At 41.9% G+C, this 22,114-nt stretch overlaps 1 protein-coding gene across 3 annotated transcripts in view; it reads right to left on the reverse strand.

The window, feature by feature from the left end:
* The window catches only part of NKAIN3 (sodium/potassium transporting ATPase interacting 3), a 223,112-nt gene that overhangs the window by 8,742 nt on the left and 192,256 nt on the right, over positions 1-22,114 (reverse strand). For 2 of the 3 annotated variants that reach the window (XM_077352311.1, XM_077352309.1), the window contains one exon: positions 10,386-10,446. In XM_077352311.1, the coding sequence (XP_077208426.1) occupies positions 10,386-10,446 (61 nt within the window). Of the gene's footprint in view, positions 1-10,338; positions 10,447-22,114 lie in introns of all 3 variants that reach the window. The other variant, XM_077352310.1, reaches the window with a different exon arrangement.

Raw genomic sequence — 22,114 nt, forward strand, 5'->3', positions numbered from 1 at the left:
TCTCTTCACTGATGAACCTTCCCTTCCTAGCCACCACCCAACCTATATTTTATCTGACCCCTATCTGCAGCTACATTTATGTTATTGGTTGCCTAGCAATAGTCACTGAAGGCATTCATTTCTTTAAGCCGAAGCTACTTCTATTATTTGCTGTTTTAAACCTCCAATGGATCCCTCCCCCCAGATTTTACTGCAAATCTGAATAATTTTTTCAGGTGGTTAGGAAGAACTGTTTTGTCTGTTCATGGCTCCTGTCTCTGGATTTAAGTAGCCACATATTAAGCCACATTGAGAACTAAATATAATGATGACCTCAAATAATAATCAGAAACATCCTGCCCTGAAATAAAAAAGAATTCTGATCTCACTTTAAAGCCATCAGTCTAAGAAGTCTTATTTTACTTGTCCTTTAACATAGACACAGAATTTGAATCCAGCTGTGACAGGTGCTGTGGGCTTACAGACTTAGGGCTTATACTAGTGCCCTATTTTGTATAGTGCTATCATTTCTACTTATGACAGCGTCTTGCAGCTCACGTGGAAAACAAGATACAAAATGAGTAAGTCACAATTTGAAATTCCAGTATTAACCTTGGGCACGTTTCTCTTTCAAAACCCATTGATGCATTACATGTCCCTATGTGTCCCCCATGTGGATAATTAAAATGGCTCAAGAGCACACTGAGCTGAGCAGCTCTAGCTGGAATGGCTTGGCTTGGACTAGGCCAAAGGTGATGAGGAGCCCATCATCCCTCCTATATCCTTGCAGTCCAGCTCTGAGCTATAGCCATAGAAACGAGTGAAAGGAAACAAACCAATTGGCCGATATCACAGAGGCTGTTTTGTTGGGACCCAGCCAGTGGCTTTGCATGAGGAAGTGATGTGCCATACCCTGGCATTTTCACCCTGGACTGACTGTCAGCCAAATCACCTGGTCAGGCAGCAGCTCACTGGGAACCTTCCCAGTAAGTTAATCCTTTCCTTGTTGTAACAAAATGTATAAGATTTTATAGTACTGTGTCACTGCGCTTCTGAATAGCAGAATTATAGATTTCTGTTTTCCTAGCATGATTAAACATCCTATACCAAATGAAATGGTATATTCACATCTTAGTGATTAGAAACAACTTCTTTTGATGTGCATCATCTGTTTTATCAGTGGAGTAAACTTGTCTTCTAAGAAGACAATCGGTTGGATCTAGCAAGCTTTCCTACTCTATCTCACCCAATTTCTCTCCTTACTACAGCTCTTATCCCTCATGTCTTTTGTACGTGGAGTTCCTTGTGACTGGCATCGTGGCTAGGGCTCTGGGATTGGTGGGGCTGAATCCAGCAAAGCACAACGTGGCTGGCCACCACAGGCAGTTTAATGGTGACGTCTCCTTACGCGGGTTCTTTATTCCAAGACTGTTCCAAGGCAGCACACACTTTGCCTGACAGACCAGGGTTCTCATTCTCCCTTGTTCTTCAGCCTCTCTAACCGAGGCAGCGAGGCCTTTGTGAGGGCCTACCCTTGTGCCCTGCAGCCAGTCATTCATGCCGATGATGCATCCACCATTAAAAAATTCAGGTTCATTTTAACTCATTGTGGGGAGAGAGAGATCCAAATTATCCACAATGCCGGAGCATTCTTTCAAAATACCATTTTAATAGCTGCAGCATTAAAAGGGGTGGCACTGTGTCATGTCTAAAATCCAGCATCCTCACCAAGACACGCTGGGTACAGATTTTTATACAGTCCAAATAACACACCCAAATTACATATTTATCTAATTAACCATTGTATACAAAGTTAGATACATATTTATCCAATCAATGCTCAGTCTTGTCCCAGGGATGTTTAAGAACTTGATGGAGTGTCTTCCTTGTCCGGGCCAGTTTCCAAGGACTTTCCCCCTCCCTTAGATAAGCTCCCAGTTAAAGTACTCCAATTAAAAAGAGGGAGATATGGCAGGACTGGTTGTTAGGTGCTGTCCTCCTTCATCCTCCTTCAGCGCCTACGGTAGTCCTGGGAAACTCAGAATGGTAAACCTTTCATGGTCCAGCAGAGACCTTGAAATGCGCATTTTTTGCCTGTGTATATTTCCATTATTTCAAGCCTCTGATTTGTCAGATGCAACATTGCAACATAGATGCAAAAACATAGCAAAAAATCACATGAAAGTAATTTTCCCTCTGTACTGAACAAAAAAGGCTTCATCTGAAATTGTCTGAAATGAAACTGAAACAACTTCGTTCTATAAACTGCTACAATATACATAGTCTCTGGAAAGTGGAAAACTTTTATACACAGGAAACCCACACCAGCCTAGCAAAAACAGTAGGGTTGCTAGTTCCTAAAGCATTTTTTCCAACCTTTTGACCATGGAGGACCCCCTGAAATATCTATCAGGCATTGAGAACCCCCTGAAGTGATGTCAATTGGCTACACCTCTGGAAGTAATGTGTCACTGGAAATGACATCACCCAGACAGTCTCACTTGATATGACATCACCAGACCACTCCCACATCACTGGAAGTGGTGTTACCAGGCCTCTTTCTGTGTCACCAGAATCGACATAACTATTAGACCCACCCTTACCTACATTTTATTTTCACACATTGTTAGTGATGCCAACCTCCAGGGGGGCCTGGTGATCTCAAAGAAATACAAACTGATCTCCTTTTGTTCATGAACAGAACAATACCTGCCCCCTGTGATGGTGGTTTGCTTTTCTCCAGGGAAAAGGTGCCTGAGGTGGATCTGAGAGGCTGTGGCTGAAGCCTGTGCAAGGACTTCTGTGGGCAGAATAAAGCATCCTCCTTCAGCCAGAAGCCTTGAGCCCAGCCCAACATCTGACTCCTCATCTCCCTGCAGTGCAGCCCTACAAAAGCCACCCCCACTCCTGATCGGGAATATTAATCAGATGGGCTGCCAGCTAACCATAATAACATGAGAGAGGCCATGATGGATAAGTCCAGCCCCCTGTGTCACCAAATCCCAGGGATCATCAAGAGGTCCACCAGCAGGGCCAGAACTACAGAAGCCCTCCCTCTGTTGTCCAGATCTTACCTGAGGCTCCAATCTTCTCTTCTACACATTGCAGTTTTGCACAGAACTGTCACAAATTTAATGAAGCCCATTAATACTCTGTATATCTGACAATATGGGCTCCAACCTGTGCTCAAAAGTTTATGTAATGATAATCCATTAGTCTTGAAAATCCCATGAGATCCTCTAATATGGGTGCCTTTCAGATGTTCAGATGTAGCCACTTAATGCTTCTGACTGTTTCTCAGTGCATGGTGTATGGTGGACATATGACTGATCAGAATGGAGAGATGAAAACAAAAATATGTTACTGGCTTGAACACTTGAGTGAATAAGTCTTGAGAATTGGTGAGGTTTCTACTAAAATCTCACATTCTCCATATAATGAAAGATGCATTTTGCTGCGTTCTTCAGATACAACTGGGCTGCCCTACAGGAAACATTTAAACAGCTAAACTGCATATTATAACCATTAAATACACTTTTTAAAAGCTAGCTTTTATAGTATTTAAAGGATTACTATGTGCACAATATCAGCTTATAAACACTTACGAAAACAATGCCATTTACTGCAGAGGTGGCAATGGGAAGACTGATTTATCTTAAACTTTGTTGAGAAAAATGGGTGATACCTATTATAGAGTCCCAAGATGACTGAAATAAAGTGTAATTTAGAAAGCTGGAAATATAATTATATGGGAACATGATTTTTATATCCTATATGTTCAGGCAATTGATGCATTAAGGAAATAGTTTTGCAGCACTGATACTTACCTGCATGGACTCCCGCCATTAATTCTTGTGGAGATGAAAAGAGCAGTTTTCCCTCAACCTGCAGATCACTGTTGGTTGCTGAAGAAACTAGTTATTTTGACTGCTGTTGGCTGCAAGATGTGATTGATTTTCCAAGTGTAACTGCTTTGTGGCTCTGCAGGATTCACAATGGCTGAAAGCTATCTAAGCTGCTTGTAAATGCAGGAGGAATACTGGAACGAATTGGTACTACAAGGATATAGGCTCAAGCAACGGTTACCATCGACTGCCTCTTTTTATTTGCCCCTTTGCTGACACCAGCTAGCTGAAATACCTGTCTTGGGATGGAGATTCTGGAAAAGAACTGGCTGGCATAGCATAGTCTGTGTCTTTCTGGCAGTTTCCTATACATTATGGAGACTGCAAGAACCAGAGGACTTTTTAATTGGCAAGAATAACATTTTCTCCCCTCACGGGCACCACTGAACCAACAAAGGGACGCGTCCGGCCTGATCTGTCACCTGGACACATGTGGCGCAGATGCAGTGCCGCCGGCGGGGTGGGGCACAACCCTTCGCATCACCTGACGTCACCGCATTGCCTGTGCTGCGACTCCTTCCTCTCGCTCTGTCTGCCCCTCGATGCGCCATGGAGGAGGAGTGGGCAGGAGAGCAGAGTGGTGATTCAGAACTCCAGGCCGTGCCTGGAGGTTGGCAACCCCCCTGGTTAGTTGTGTTCCTCTTTAACTGTATTAAAATCTGGTCACCTTATCACAGGGAGTTATACTAATTTAACTAAATTGAACTGGGGGTGGGCATCTAAAGTCCCTGGAGAGTCTGACTAATGGGCAGGGAGGCCAGCATACTCTGATGATATTTCTAGACCTCAACCATAGGGCTCTGTCTTATAGGCCCTGAGGATCTGATTAAGGTCCCACAGAGTCCTGATATCATTAGGTATAGCATTTCACTCTTGATAAAACGAACATGTGTCTAGGGGAAAGGGAAGGGGGGGCTGAAGCCTCTTCTCACATGTCATGGTTGCAAGAAGTAAAGGACTGGTTTGCATTCAGGAAACACAAACTTTCAATTGCAAAATGGTTGACATGAAGACTTTGTAACATGTAACCTCACCCCAGAGGAAGAATCTGGAACTGCAACAACAACTCATATTTACCCCAAGTTTCAATCACTGAAGGCATCTGTGATGCTTAGTAGACTGTTTTTAATTTGTCTTGTACACAGTTTGTACACTGCAGTTTGTAGTTTGTACACCCAAACAACTTTGTGCATCCTGGATTTACCGTAACATGATTGCAGCCCAGATTATTTCCTCTTCTGAGCTGCAGACAAATCCATTTCATTGATCACAAGGAAATTCTTTTCTTGGTTATTTTCCAGAAGTCATCCCTGCTCCACGCCCAGTATACTTTGCCTCCTTCCCTTCAATATCTAAACAACTTTTCTGAAAATGCATTTGTAGATTAGGTTTTTACACAGAACACATGTATCTAAACCATTTCAAGTATTTTATAATTTTGATCATGTGATATCTCCCTTTTAAATAGTGACAGCACCATTTAGAGAGAGAGGTTGATACTTTCCAGCAGAAATTGTATACATTCTCAATAAAATGTAATATTTTTCTCAATTACATAATATTTCAGCTAATATTTTACAGGCAGCTTCCAAAAGCCATCAGCTCTAAAAATCCAAAGGCACAAGAACAAAAACACATCTAACAATCATATCTGATAAGCATAGCCCTTGGTGGTTCTGATGAAAGTACAAATAACATGTAGCCTTTAACAATATATACACAGCAAGCTACCAGGCCAGTTCTCTGAGAATACACATTTCTTTCCCTTCAAAACGAGGGTTTTTTCTATTTTAAAGCGTCCTAAACAGCAAAAGGCCTAAGAGAAAAAACAAGTATTGCCTACTAATGTGCCCAGCATGAGAACATAATTCACTTGTGAGTCTCTCTTAAACAAAGCAGGCCTGTAAAGCATCAGTGAGAAAATATATCTGAACTGAATTCCAAATTAATGCACCAGTATAAAAAAAAGCATAAACTAATTTATGGTCAGTGCTCATCAGGTGTAGGGCCTGCTTAATTAACTCTCTAACCTATCCCATTCCATATGCAGTCTCAAAATATCCAATTACATCTCTGCCAAGCATGATCTATTAAAAGCAACATTAGCACTAAGTGTTTTTGCTAGTGGAATGGACCCAACCCATAAAATTGATCACTGACAACAGAAACTGAAGAAAAAGTAATGCTTAAGATATTTGTGCAATTAAAAACTACAACAGGGAAAACAACAATGTCCAAGACTACAGAAAAGTCAAGGCCAAATTAGATGAGTGTCTGTAAGATCTCTGTAAGTGAGAAAAAGTCTGAACTCAAGAGAAAGAGAAATATGCTTATCCCGGAGCCGCAGTTGACCACCTATTAGGCACTTAAGTGGTTTAAGTTGTGAACTGTAGGTGACAACCAGTGGCATTCTGTTGATAACCTCCTGAAGTCTATACACCTAGAGCCTAGAAGTAGGGTTGTTAGCATCAGGTTGGGAAGTTCCTGGAAATTTTGGAGGTGGGTCCTGAGGAGGACTGGGTTTAAGTACTGGAGAGACTTTGATGAGGAATAATGCCATAGCATCCACCTTCCAAAGTGGCCATTTTCTCCAGGGGAATTGATCTGTTGCCTAAAGATCAGCTGTAATCCTAGAAGATCTCCAGCCACCAAATGGAGGTTGGCAACCCAACAGGTAACAACTGGCAGTTCCTTCTCCCCAAACTTAAGATGACTTCTTACCTACAGTGACAGAACACTCACCAGAGACACAAACCCACATCTATGGCACCTCCAGAGATGGCGGTTAAGCTAATTTTGAAATGAACGCAGCTAACTCCAGAGCAAAACATAGATACCGCAGATTTAAAATGAGGCTGCAGATTTAAAACATGGCCATAGTTACAGCATGGTACAACGTGCACTTTTTCTAAATGAACTTATTTTTAACCATTTTTTTTTTTAACCAAAACATGGCCATAGTTACAGCATGGTACAACGTGCACTTTTTCTAAATGAACTTATTTTTAACCATTTTTTTTCCTTTGGGGTCTGAGCTCCAGCTCACGTTTATGACAATTGAAACATTTCATGCTCATATCCAGTTGAGGAAAGGAAAAGCTTCGGTATTTCAGATTTAATTTAACTCATTGTCAAGACAACCAGTAATGTCTAGAAATGTCCACATCCAAACACTTCAAAGTGAATAGCTTATTTGGTATATCAGAAGCAGGAAGCCAAGGGAACACATGTGCCATACTGGAGATATGGTATTGGCATGGTACTAGGATATTTATTAAAACAAATCCATTATGTGCTCCTGTATTGTGGCTATCTATAATTACCAGCTGAACCTATGTAAGTAATGTACTGTTTCATTTGGCAGAATAACAGAACTTGCATTGAATTTTTTCTTGATTCCAGGTCCTTTAAAGTAGCGATCCCCAACCTGTGGGCCGCGGACCACATATGGTCCTCGACTAATTGGAGGTGGGCCGCGAAGGATGCCCCCCCCGGCCCTTTACTTCATCCCCCCTGGCCCTTTACAACACACTTCGGGTGTCATTGTCTCCCATCACTCCCAGATGGGACTATCTCGTTGCAGAGAAACAAGCTCAGGGTTCCCATTGATTTGTCATTGTCATGAGTTAAAATTTCCATGAAAATAAAATGTTCCTTATGTTCATTGTTGTGGCATGTCTGTATCTTATTTTGAAGGGATGTTTAAACATTACCATAGCGATCAGAGCGCGTTAGGGCAGTGGTTGAGAGTAGAAAACTACCCCTCCCCCACCGGGCCTCGGTAAAATTGTCAAGCGTTGAGTGGTCCCTGGTGATAAAAAGGTTGGGGACCACTGCTTTAAAGTGTAATTTCTGCAAGATATGTTTCTAAATTGGCATTTGAGGAAAAGGTAGTAGAGAACAGCTAATATGAATGTAGATTTCTCTTTTTGTATCTCATTGCACAGCTATAAATGAAGGAATAAAAAATGAAAAGAAGTAATTAATTAAAATAGACTTGGCCATTAATATTTAGGATGTGGAATAGTATAGAATAGCCTGATCTTGTCAGATCTTGGAAGCTAAGCAGGGTCAATACTTGAATTAAAGACCAAGGAAGACTCTGCAGAGAAAGGCAGTGGCAAACCACCTCTGGCTCTCGCTTGCCTTAAACGTCTCTTGCTGGGATTGGTTGTGACTTGATGACACATGTATGCATAATAGAATCAGAGAGGACATGTATGATTAAGTTATTTCTCAAGTATTTATTTAATATGTCTTTTTATACTTATTTTGAGCTACAATAATTTTTATACCACTGCATTCTCCTGAATCACTTCCACATTTGGAAGATGGTAAAGAGTCAGTGTCAGAATGTGGACCTGGCTTTCTGAGAATATATAATGTCAGGAAACAGAATGCAGCTTCATAGTGCATGGGTCTTTGTTTGTACATGGTCATCTCCCCCCCCCCCCACACACAAATGCACATTTGAGATAATACACCTGGCAAAGGAAAGAAAAAGCCTCTTTCTAGCTCTGTATTTGTCCTCCATCCAACCTCCTTTGGATGGTGCTTTCATAAAGTAATTCTGCAGAGCTGCCTGTTTGTGCTGCTATTGCAAAGCCTTAGCATCTCCCAAAAGTGAGTGCCCTTGTAGTATAATTGCAAAAAGTCCCTATAGAAATCAGCTTTATGGAGCTGGATCATAGACGGATTCAGCAGTTGATACCCCTGCTAAATAAGCTGCACAAGCCTGGTGGCATTATGAGAACTTATGGCTAGCAGAGGAACCCCAGTAGATTATTCAGCTTCTAGAAAATCTGTAGCTGAATAGTCGGGCCACGGATGTCACTGGCAGACAGACTCAGAAGATCTTTGGCTATGATATCTCAACCAGGGAGGGCAACTGAGTGGCAACAATCATCCTATATGCCTGCATTTCAGCCAACCAAAGGAAAAAACAATTACCACACAGGAATTGGTAGAGATGGTAGCAATATCATTGCTTGATGAGCATTAATTATTTGTTTAATGAAGGTGCTTAGCCATACAGTGATGGAGAACAGAAATTGATTAAGCTACGTACAATATGCAAGGTAAGATTTGAAATAGGATGTAACTAAGGAACTGTTTTCTTATAAAGAACAGTCTGAGTTAGATCAGAGTTCAGTAAACTTCTGTCATTAAATTATTCAGGATTTGAAAACTTTTAGAACCTTGAAACCTGAGATTCATTAATCACCAAGGATGAACAATGAACTTGGGACTGCATAAGTACCGAACATATGCTCTGACTCGGTAACAATGGCCTTTTTTGTATGAGAGTGATTCATATTTGTGTAGTCTTTAAAATTAATAAAGAAACATGGCAGCAAGTAAATTACAATGTGAGAAGAAAATGAGAATTACAACGAATGTAAAGAACATGCCTCCATACATTTCCCTTTTGGATATGCTCCACACTCGAGTCTTGCCTGTATCCACTTAAGCCTTGCCAAGCAACGAAAGAGGTAGCTGTTATTAATTTTAAAGCTGCTCTGACAGGTCTCATTCCAAGTACTTTTGTGAGCTGAACAATATAGGAATATTTCATTAAGGAGAGTCTTAAGGGTCAATAAGTCTAGGTATACACTGCACTAAATTAACATTGTGTAGTTCTGGCAGTTTTCAAAGCAGACTATGCTGTGCCTATTTTATACTTGGTTAGAAACATCACTCCAGATGACAGTCAAAATACAGACAGGTCATCATATTATCCTTTTCCAAGAACTGGGCTGACCTGTAAAGTAATTAGAATAATAGTGCACTCTTAAACAGTGTTATACCCTACTAAATCCACTGAAGCCAGTAGATTTAGAAAACTGGAACCTTGTTTAGGATCGCACTGTATTGGCATTAATAATGTCAGAATATTACTGCAAAAATAATTGATCAGTGATCCAGTCATGATGAATACTGGATATTAGAACTGCTCTGAATGCTTTGGGATTCTCTGTCCTATTTTTCACCTTTTCAGAAATAGTTGAATCCTACCAAGGAGAAGGAGCAGGTCCTATTTTGACCATTGAAAAAGTTACTCTGTTGGTGATAAAGCCCAAATCGACAAAAGTCATGCAGGAAGGAAGAAGCAGCAAGGAGGGGAATTAGGTGAGATTTGAGTAGAAAAGCTGGTAGGATCCCACACAATGCTTTAAAAGTGTAGACAAAAGGAGAAAATAAGGTGTGTGCTATGTATTTCCCTATTCCACAATTAAATTACAGTGCAGAAAAGGATTTTCACACTGAAAAATAAGGCTGTTCCACTGTCAATCAAACTGGTATGCCTAATATCAATGACAATTTAAAGAGAACATTGATAATGTGGGCCATTCTAAGTGTCTGTGATTATTGTTCACAGAGACTGATTGCAACTGTTGAAAAATCCCCCCTTTAGTTTCATACAATTGGCTAGGAGTGTAATACTAAATCTCACCCTAGGATTGTGGCTCCAGAGATGGGTAGGTGTGTATCAGTACTTACAGCTGTCCTCTTCCTCCATGAAGACACTGATCACGTAACAGGCATAAACAAAACCAACCAACTGTGGGAAAACAAGAATGGAAAAACAAAGTATTAGTCCCCAAACACAGGAAATATTCAAACCAGTTGTGCTTTTCAAGACTCTTTTATTCTCTTAAAAAAAGACAAACAAAAAAAACCCAAATTGTATACACGATAAGCTAGTGCGAGATTTAATTAAACCATAGGGTTGGAATGACAGTAAAGGCATTTTCAAGAATATATCACTTAAACAATTCAGTATTTTGGTGCAACCTACAGAACAATGTGGAATGGATAGAAACAACTTCAGTATGAATCACAGTTTGTACAGTCCTCTCTAAGCCTTGTTCCACAACTAAGGTCATGTCATTTTATGGCAACTTCTCACACTATGAGTTTCCTAACACTATCCTTATTCATGGTTCCTCTCTATATTTGTGAAACGCCCCTGTGGGAGAGCGTGTCCAGGGTGTCCGAGCTTGAATATAAGCCAACCCTGATTGGGCTGGCCCCTACGCATGCCGCCCTCCCTAGCAGCCTCCCCCACGGGTTGCCTATTATGGGGAGAGGAAGGGAAGGCGATTTTAAACTGCTTAGAGACACCTGAGGCCTGCTGTGTGACTGTGGACCATTCTCAGTTCTCTCAGAGCTCTCAGCCCCACTTCTCTCATTGGGTGTCTGTTATGGGAAGAAGAAGGGAAGCAATTTTAAGCTCCCTAGAGACACCTGAAGCCTGCTGGGTGACTGCAGCCTACTCCCAGTTCTCTCAGAGCTCTTGCTACCCCACCGCCCTCATGGGGAGTCTGCTATGGGGAGAGGAAAGGAAGGCAATTTTAAACTGCTTTGAGACTCCTGAGGCCTGCTAGGGGACTGTGAGCAATTCCCAGTTGTCACAGAGCTCTCTCAGCTCCACCTCGCTCACAGGGTGTCTGTTATGGTGAGAGAAAGGGAAGGCAATTGGAAACTGCTTTGAGACACCTGAGGACTGCTGGGTCATTGCGGCCCATTCTCAGTTCTCTCAGACCGCTCATAGCCCCACATCCCTCACAGGTTGTCTATTGTGTGGAGATGAAGGGAAAAGGTGTTTGTAAACCACTTTGAGACTCCTTTTAGTAGTAAACAGCAGGGCAGAAAAATCCAGCTCTTCTTCTAAGGGACAAAAGTTAAAGAAGCATGTGGGCACATAACATTATATCAAGAGTAAAAAAATGGAGACAGAAGGAGCAGGGTGAACACAGCAAATTGTGGGAAGCCCTGCAAAATTTGGAGGGTCCCAATGCATTTGATCAAACTGATGCAGTCACTCTACGCAAACCAAGAAGCTACTGTATGCACACCATTTGATGACACTGACTGGTTCAAAATAGAGAAAGGAGTGCACCAAGGTTGTATTCTTTCTGCCTCCTGTTTAACTTGTATACTGAGATCATCATGAGAGAGACTGAACTCAAATAATCAAACACTGAAGACTGGAGGAAGGAATATAAATAATCTTCGGTAAGCTGATGACACTACCCTCCTGTCAGAAACTAAGTTGATTACAAAGATCTATGAAGTAAGCAAGAAGTTTGGCCTTTTCTTAAACACTAAAAAGACAAAAATAATGACCACTGCAAAAAGAGACATTTTTTTTTCAATTTCTGTGTTTATCTAAACACTTAAGATTTTTCTTTTGTCTTTGAGTTTCATTGAACTCCCCTGTTTGTTTTTTTAAGGCTGGGTCACAAAATTCCCTGAACCTATAATTTAATTTTGGCCTGCAAATCTACTAACCTAGAAACTTAGAATGAAGTTAGAGTCTAATCAGGCTACAAGTTGTCTTTCATGGTCTAGTTGATTCGGCCCAACATTGCCCCAAGCTCTTTAACAGAGACAGTGATTTTTAATATGGGAGGCATTCTGGGGGTTGTCATGTTGACCCAATTAACTTAATAAGCTTTCCCCAGGGTGGCAGGCACATACCTGCTTCTTAGCAGTTAAAAGGACAAAACATGAAAGACATTTCTTCCTTCATAGGCTTATGATGCTTTGCTACAGTCATTAACTGGAAGTTAACAGCAGCTGAAAAACTAGAATGCTTCAAGATGTGAAATTGCATCCCAGCCCACACAAGACTGATTCTTGGTCCTTGCTTCACTGCAATTAAAATATGGGCAAAAATGTCTTATATAGAAATTACTATAAGATATACAAGGTGTTATGATAATAGATAGATAGACATTTCATGTAAATAATTAAATAACCCTTCTATATGGTTTGTGGGCTGTACTAAAAATGACTCAGCATAGCCCATATATCAGATGACATTAATAAAAGAGACCATTACAGCTGCTGCCATGACCAATCAGCAGGGTTGTAAAGGGAAGTCAAGGAGCATCCTTGTGTCCCTAGCCTAATCACTCAGGAAACCACTATTCACTATCACAGGACTCCCTGTAATATTATCACCTCCAGATAACTGGCATTGCCTCCAATGTGTGTGAATTGAGTTTCTGTTTGTTGAACCATAATTATTTAACTACAAGTTTCATGTGCTGGATTAGAGCTGAGACAGCCAATATTGAATAGGTTAATGCAACACATTTGGGTTTGATTTGGATGTTTATGACATCCATTACAAAATTCCAGATGACCTTTCCCAGAGGTTTTGTCTAGACAATAAAACAATATTGATGATCAAGGATTACTGGTCCATTATACAACCCAATGGATGCATTCTGATTATTTTTAAAGAGCAGAATCATTTAAGATCCAAATCCAATAGCCCTACCAACTTTCAACTGAATTATATGATCAGTTATATGACTGATGCCCACCTAACCTGAAAGGCTGCAAAGGAGGAGCTGACCATGCCAAAAACTTCCACCTCTGCCACCCAGTTCCAAGGCAGGCTATAGAGGCATAGGCAGGAGAGCAGGAAGGAAGTAGTTGGGTGGCAAAATGCTTTTGGCTGCCCCTGGTTGCCTAACACTTCTGGCTAATGAACAAAGTTTGAATCCAGTGGCACCTTCTTCAGATATCTGAAGAAGTGTGCATGCTCAGAAAAGCTCATACCTTGAGTAAAACTTTCTTGGTCTTAAAGATGCCACTGGACTCCAATTTTGTTCTGCTGCTTCAGACCAACAGGGCTACAAACCTTAATCTAACTTCTGTCTACTGCATTGATCAACCACCACTTTCTCACAACCACCAAAGCATAGTTATTTCTAGTTATTTCTATCAGGTAATGCTCTGACCATGACAAACTGTGACCTTAGTAACCTCAGTCATCATGTTATCAAGAACTGAGTGCAAAACACTGAATCCAGCATATGGATTTCCATAGCATGAAGTCCATAACAACAGGATGGCCCAGAACATGTTATGGAGATCATGAAGACCTTCGAAAAGAGGATTTAATGTACATGCTGAAAAATCTGAGGAATGCTTTTTCCTACACAAAAATTCTATCTGCACAGAAAATTAAATGTCAGAGACAGGAGATTTTCAGCCATGGGGTCTCACATCTGCAATCTCAAGTGATATATACCAAGTGCAGATGCAGATTCAATACTTTTAATGGGAGGTGCTGAATCAATGTGCTCTCTGGTCTTCCCTGATTTCCTGGACTCAGTTCTGAAATGTCTTGTTTGGCCTGAATCCCTTAAGAGATGGAGGGAGAGGTTCCCTGCATTACAGTATCAGTTAATTGCCTTATCTACTAACAGTATATGACTAAGAATGAGGCAACCAAAACCGACTACTATATGGAGACTATTTTTAACAACATGCTGCAATGTTTTTGGTGGTTTGGAGGAAAACGCCAGAACTCTCATGGTTGCAAGCCAGAAGGTCATCACACTGAGAAACCTAGTCCCTTGAGCTGTTTACAGAAGCCTTCATATTTGTGTTGTTGTTGTTGTTATGTGCGAAGTCGTGTCCGACCCATCGCGACCCCATGGACAATGATCCTCCAGGCCTTCCTGTCCTCTACCATTCCCTGGAGTCCATTTAAGTTTGCAAATATTTGTGTACATTAGTCAATAGCAGATTAATCCTCTATCTTCCTCCCCACAGATGAAGACTGTTTGCATTGTCTTTGGTAAATATTCTTTTGTAATAGAGGAGGGCATGTCCATACTATCCATATAACATGACTTAGTTAGCTACTGCTCATCCTTTCTTTTTAGACCCCAACCTGGTATTATCTTAAAGTCTATTCAAGCACACTAGGATTTAACCACTGAAGGAAGAGTGTATTATATCAAAGAACACTAATTTATATGAGTGTTAGAAAGGATTGCAGGAAATAAATATTCAACTAGCTTTGATAATAAGTGACGTTGAAATGATATCCACATCTCCCAATATGCTGAAGGTGAGGATCACCAACAAATAAAACCTAAGTCAACATCAAATCAACGTTTTAGAGGAAATGTTCTATGATCTAATGAACTGTGAACAGGAGCACTTATCTCTGCATTCACCAGGCTGCCTTTATTAGCCCCCCTAGTGAAACCTTTAAATAGGATTTCTAGGGAAGTAGGCAGAGAAATGTACTTCAAAAGCAAGCTCCAGAACCTGAGAGAAACCAGCTTAAGCTCTGGCAGTAATTGAAATCACAGAATAACACATCCAGATAATTCGTGTCAGAAGATTAGCATTCATAACTACATAGAGAGCATCACTGCACTACCTCCTCAACAAGAAACAAGTTTAAATCCCAGATGTTTACATTGGATAGATGCAAGTCTAATAATGATCTGCATTCAACTAGGTATTATAAAATTCAGTTTTATGCAGCAACTAGAAGAATTTTCTCTCTAAAACCATTGTTTCCCTCTCTTAGATACCAGAGCAATGGGAAGTTGAGGGCCAGCCTTCTTCAGCTCTGGTATCTTCTGAGGTCTCTGAAAATGTATGGGTCTAGAAGAAACAGTTGCAAACAAGCAGTAAGCCTAGGTAAAGCTAAAACTGCACGCCTGAATCAATGCAGGACACAGAATCAAACAAGCTCAGAAGCTCTACTTCTAGCATTTAGGCAACCAAAGATCAACTACCTTTCTCTGTCTTCACTGTTCCCTGGATAGATCTCCACATGGGGGAGGTTAGCTGAATAAACTGTATTTTATCATTGCTCCTCCATACAGGATTGTTCATTATCGGGCCCCACAAAGATTAATATATCGACACCCACTGTGTAGCCTTCCAAAGGTATTCACGCAGAATCACCTGCCCATACAATATGTAGACATGATTATTTGGGCTTTTAAATCAAACCTAAATGCAAATTTTTGTTGCTGCACATCACTTATATTGACTTTTATGAATCTCACATGTTTGTCTTTAACAAATACATGATTTCACATACTATAATGAAACATCAAGGCAGAGAACAAAATACATATGAATGTATACATATGGTTTAATCTGAGCCATTATGTCATTATTTGGTTAAAGCTCCTGCATGATGCAGTGGTGCTACTCACCTGATGTGTCTGACAGAGCAGAAGGGCTGCCAATGGCCCCTTTCCCTTCCTCCTAAAGGTTATGGCTACAGGGCCATGCTGAAGCCTCTGAAAACACTTTCCCCTGAAGTGTGCACTACTGCATTCAAGAAATTGTATACGATCAGATACTACAGTCTATTCTCTTTTAAAAAGATAATCATTTGAGAATCATTGCGTAACACAGACTGCTCTTTTGAACTGTAAGGCCTTTTTGGACTCAAAACTAAGTCCTATAAGAAGGGCCCAATGCAACATTTGCAAAATCTACTTATGAACACAATATAATCTGTAGTATAGTAAAGGTAAAGGTGTCCCCTGTGCAAGCACCGAGTCATGTCTGACCCTTGGGGTGACGCCCTCTAGCGTTTTCATGGCAGACTCAATACGGGGTGGTTTGCCAGTGCCTTCCCCAGTCTTTAATGTTTACCCCCCAGCAAGCTGGGTACTCATTTTACCGACCTTGGAAGGATGGAAGGCTGAGTCAACCTTGAGCCGGCTGCTGAGATTGAACTCCCAGCCTCATGGGCAAAGCTTTCAGACGGCTGCCTTACCACTCTGCACCACAAGAGGCGCAGTATACACAATATATATTACAGTATACACTGTACAGTATACATCTAGTAGTATACACAATATATATTACAGTGACTACCTGGATAGGTACAGGGAAGAGGTCTTATCATTTTCAAAATTAATAAAACCTACATGCATAAAACCAATACATTATTATTGTATTTATTCTGCTCTGTTTCGGCCTCACTTGCAGTACTGTGTTCAGTTTTTGGCACCCCAGTTGAAGAGGGATGTTGACAAACTGGAATGTGTCCAGAGGAGGGCAACAAAGATGGTGAGGGGTTTGGAGACCAAGACCAAATGTTGGGAAATCTTTAGTCTGTTTAGCCTGGAGAGGAGGCAACTGAGAGGGGATCTGATAACCATCTTCAAGTATTTAAAGGGGTGCCATATGGAGGATGGAGCAGAATTGTTCTCTCTTGACCCAGAGGGACAGACCAGAATGAAATTAATTCAAAAGAAATTCCATCTAAACATCTGGAGGAAGTTCCTGACGGTTAGAGCGGTTTCTCAGTGGAACAGGCTTCCTCGGGAGGTGGTGGGTTCTCCAGCTTTGGAAATTTTTAAACAGAGGCTAGATAGCCATCTGACGGAGAGGCTGTTCTGTGAAGGCAAAGGGGTGGCAGGTTACAGTAGATGAGCGATAGGGATTTGAGTGTCCTGCATAGTGCAGGGGGTTGGACTAGATGATCAATGAGGTCCCTTCCAACTCTATGATTCTATGATTCTATGATTATAAGTACCTACCTCCATGCCTTTTTTTAAAAAAATGAAAACTTGTGTGTAATTTTGTAACCCACTGTGACATCAGCCCTGAATTCTGACAATTTGAATGTATACAATACTCTTCTTTGGTAAATACAGAACAATGTTTTCAACATCTTGTGCAATGCAAAGTAGGCTAAAAAAAGTTGCCATAAAAATAGCAGTGCTATCCATCTGCAAAGGTATTCCCAGTTCAAATTTGTGCTGGAAGGCTTTAGTGTTGCAGTCCCAGTGGGCAGTGAAACTATCAAGTACCACAATGAAGCAATGCTCTCTGTCAGGCTGCACTACCTAATGAGGTTCAGAAACTGCCTTTGTAGGTCATATGTAACTCAGCATGATCTTTTACACTACTTTAGAATGTCACAACTTATAAACTTAGATGATGCCATTCCCCCATGCTGGGTTTACAGCTGCGATTGCAGGCCCCCTTGTCGTACTTTCAACCAGAGCTGGACGGCACTATGCCGCAGCCTTATAATTCAAAGAAATGCTATATGTTGCAGACAAACACCCAGGGTGATCCTGTTTTGTAGCAGAGGCTATTACAATGAATCAACAAAACCACTCATGGAGTCTCCTGGAATTCAAACTAATTTTGCTAGTAATACATTCTGTAGAGAAGTTTACCACAAGGGATTTTGGCTGTCAGGATTTGCGTCATGCTCTCTTTCTTACCAGAGAAGCATTGTTCAAAACACCAGATGTGTGTATCGTTTCCTTTGGATACATCACCAGAGTTACAAACAAGATTGCTGGAACAGCTGTATCATAAATGACCCATGGACTCACTAAAGGTTGGGCATCAGAAATGCATTCTGGGAGTGGGAGGATACTTTACCAAGATATGCTGATGTATCTCAGAGCAATGCAGGTGTAGTGCCATGATGTTTATGCATCTCAGCCAGGTACCAGCAAGGCACCACTGTGCAGCTCATCAGAGCACCACTGGCACAACCGTGCTGACACGGAAGGGGCAGACCCATGGGTGTGGCACGAATTACTCTGTTGGATTGCTAATAAAGGTTAATGAATGGATGAGTTAGTCTGTTACCATGAATGAATGTGAATGAATGTGTTATCCAGTTTGACATGGTGGTTAAGAGCATCAGACTCTAATCTGGAAAGCTGGGTTTGATTCCCCACTCCTCCACATGTACCCAGCTCGTTGACCATGGGCTAGTCTCAGTCCTGTTAGAGCTGTTCTCATAGAGCAGTTTCTCTCAGACCTTTCTCAGCCCCAACTACCTCATAGGGCATCTCTGGTAGTGAGAGGAAGGGAAGGCAATTGGAAGCCATGTTGAGACTCCTTCGGGTACTGAAAAGCAGGGTATAAAAACCAACTCTTCTTCAAAGCATCCCCAACCTGAAAATGGCCTCCAAAACTGTAATAAAGTGAGGCCAGCAAAACCCACATCATAGCCCACAGGTGTCCATGCAACAGAAAAGGTAACTTCCCCATAAAAGGTGTGTGTACCTTGGGGCAAGACTGGTTGAGTTTGGACAGCACTTTTGCTGCCAGTCAGGCATCCTGCCTGCCATAAGGGCACCCTTCCCCTGCTATGGATGGGCTGCTGATGCCACATGCCTCTGTTGGGGTTATGTACTCAACTGGTTCTTCCCTTGGCCTTTGGTGCCCCATGGGGATGAGGCGCAATAAGGCACACTGTCTGAATTGGTAGTTGGCTGAGCCTATAAATTCGATGTGCTTGTGTATATCTTATCAGGAGAGACTATGGAGGGCTTTCACAACTGGCATGCTAGCTTGCTGGAAAGCGCTGAGATCCCTCACAAAAGATTTTGTGTACAATAGCCCAGTTGCTGACAGACCATAAAGGACATTTTGTTTCTTAATAGCTGATTAAAATGATATTACTAGCCAGCAGAGGGAGTATAGTGCTCCAGAGCACATTACTTGTTCGGACAAAATGACAAAAATCAAAGACCTTGATTCTTTGGGCTGGTTAAAGATAAAAGTGGACTTTGAAATAATTAGTACTTGTGCATTAATGTAGGGAATGCCATTGTGTAGACCTAAAGAATAAGAAGACTGAGAACAGAAAAGGCAGACCAAAAGTAATTTCATAGAACTGACTAGTCTTTCAAAAGGAACTTCTGATCTGACACAGCATCACTGAAATGCTAATACAACACGACTGTGATGTGCTAATGAACAGCTTCAAGATCAATGGAACCACAAACAGAAGCATTAGAACAAGGATTTAGGAAGGCAGTGCTGTTTGAATGAGAGGTTTAAAACCAAAAAGGGAGAAACCAAGGAAAATCACTGTTTACAATGATGTCGCCAAGACAGAAGGTAACTGGTCTCTACCATCCTGTTACTCAGTAAACAAAATATCTTTATTTAGATCATTGAAGTTATTTGTATAGACTTTTCTTTAGGATGCTTTAGGATGGTTAGGGCTGATCCTGTGTTGAGCAGGGGGTTGGACTAGATGGCCTGTATGGCCCCTTCCAACTCTATTGGCCATTCCGCACCGGGATCCATGTTGCAAATTGTTTGCTGAACGAAAAATCGCCATTTTAAATAGTGGAATTCATCGTTATGCATACCTGCCTTTGTAGTGGAATCCAGTTGCGTTTCTATCGTTTCCCACAGGCTTCTGGTCTCGGCAAAAATCGCTAGAAAGGAAGCGCTATTGCCGAGCTCGTCCAGCCCCTGGCCGTCAAGCAGCCAATGGGCAGCCGTTAGCATGCTCCCAAACAGCCCCTTTCCCTTTAAGAAAAGTTTTTTTAAAAAAAACACCCGTTGCAACGAATCTGCGTTGATTCGTTGCAACAGAGAGACCCATCTAGCTGGCAGGTGGTGTTTGAGCTGCTGTTTCATCGTTGCCACGCTCCCCCCGAGTGAAACCTCCCCCCTCACGGGCGCGATTTTCGGCCGAAAACAGTGTGAAAAATAAAGGGAAAATAAACCAGCAAACGAGCTTCTGTGTTGCTTGTGCTTAGTGACTTTAAACAGAGGGACTGCAGCTGGGGAAGCCTCCCTGGGTAAACGAAGGCTTGCCGGTGCGTTGATATCCGCTCGCTCGGAGAAAAAAAATGGCGATCGCTTCGCCGGAAGATCAGAGGAGAGAGCCAGGGGGAGGGACTTTGCAGAAACCACAACAATGGTAACGCACAGAACTTTCCCGCTAGTGTTGCAGATTGGTTGCAGGAGTGTAGCGCTTTCCGGAGGGTGAATCCACTTTTTGGGATTTCCCTGAAAGCGCTACAACGAAGCGCTTTTTGCAGATCGGTTTCAGGAGTGTTGCAGATTGTCAACGACGTTGTGCATAACGGCAAATCAGAAGCGATTTCAATTGGCAACCATTGTGCAATTTTGAAGGAGTGCAGAAAGCCCGATTCTATGATTCTATGATTCTGCTGTTTTCTAGTACTCACTGCAGGGCAGAATATGGGGAGCAATTTTTAAAGTTACTAGTATACCAGCGCCTTGTATTTGTATTTATATTTTACATTGTTTTACTGTTTTATTAGGAGTACTTTTAATTGATACTGTTTTTTGTTTTGTGAACCACTGTGAGACAGTTCTTGGCAGCAGCAGTATAGAAATACAATGATAAATAAAATAAATAAATAACAAAAATGCCTTGCAATATAATCAGCCTAAGTTGTTACAAAACATTTGGTCCTAAGCAATTGCAAATGACCTGTGCCATTATTTCTGTACTGTGTGCCACCCCCCAACTGTTGTCCAAAACAAAAACTGCCCTTTAGTCTGCTTTTGGGAGCACATTGTATTTCCCCTTTGCACTATCATCTGTGAGTGATCATTTTTTCCAACATGGCCATCTTATCCCTGAGTTATAAAGGTCATTTACATGACAAATTTGTGTTTTCCTTTTGATCCACATTTACTGTTTCTATCAGTGTGGACAGAACACGTAAATGATAATCTATGCTGAGTTATTTTTGCATTCCCTGATCTAAGCACAGGTAAAGTGTGGCGCCACTCTGACTAGAGAGACCAACAAATAATGGAGAAGATGAGGGGAAGAAGTTGTTTTTAGTACTCCATTTTTCTCTGCTCAGCAGGTGCAAACTTAAATGGACTCTGAGGAATGGTAGAGGACAGGAAGGCCTGGAGGATCATTGTCCATGGGGGTCGGACACGACTTCACACCTAAAAACAACAACAACAACAATAACAACAACGGATCTCAAAGTGGCTTAAAATTGCCTTCCCTTCCTCTCCCCTTAACAGCTACCTTGTGCGGTAGGTGGAGCTGAGAGAGTTCTGAGAAAACTGTGAGTGGCCCAAAGTCACCCAACAAGCTCTACACGGGCCTACCCTTGTCCCTAACCCGGAAGTTACAGCTGGTACAGAACGCAGCTGCACGGGTCCTCACTAAATCATCTTGGAAGTCCCATGTTGAGCCTCTGCTGAAACAGCTGCACCAGTTTGTTTCTGGATCAGGTTCAAGGTTTTGGTATTAACCTTCAAGGCTATATGCGGCTTGGGTCCTGCATACTTGAGGGACCACCTACCTCCTTATGCCCCCTGCAGGGTACTTTGCTCTGTGGGTAAGAATCTGCTGATGATCCCAGGACCCCGGGAGGCACGCCTGGCCTCAACAAGGCCAGGGCCTTTTTGGTCCTGGTCCCTACCTGGTGGAATGAGCTCCCTGAAAAGCTATGGGCCCTGTTGGAACTCTGAGTTCCACAGGGCCTGGAAATGGAGCTCTTCTGCCAGGCATTTGTCTGAGGCCGGGTGGTAGCCCGGGGGCTAAGATTGGGCCCCTCTCTCTGGGGGGAGAGGCCAGTATTAGACTGGACTGTTTCCCTAGATTGTTCCACCCATGCCCAATTATCCATCCACTCCCTTCTGCTCATCCAGTGGGCCTGTGTGGGAATAGT

The sequence above is a fragment of the Paroedura picta genome, chromosome 9, assembly GCF_049243985.1.
Source record: "Paroedura picta isolate Pp20150507F chromosome 9, Ppicta_v3.0, whole genome shotgun sequence".
Classification (NCBI taxonomy): Eukaryota; Metazoa; Chordata; class Lepidosauria; order Squamata; family Gekkonidae; genus Paroedura; species Paroedura picta.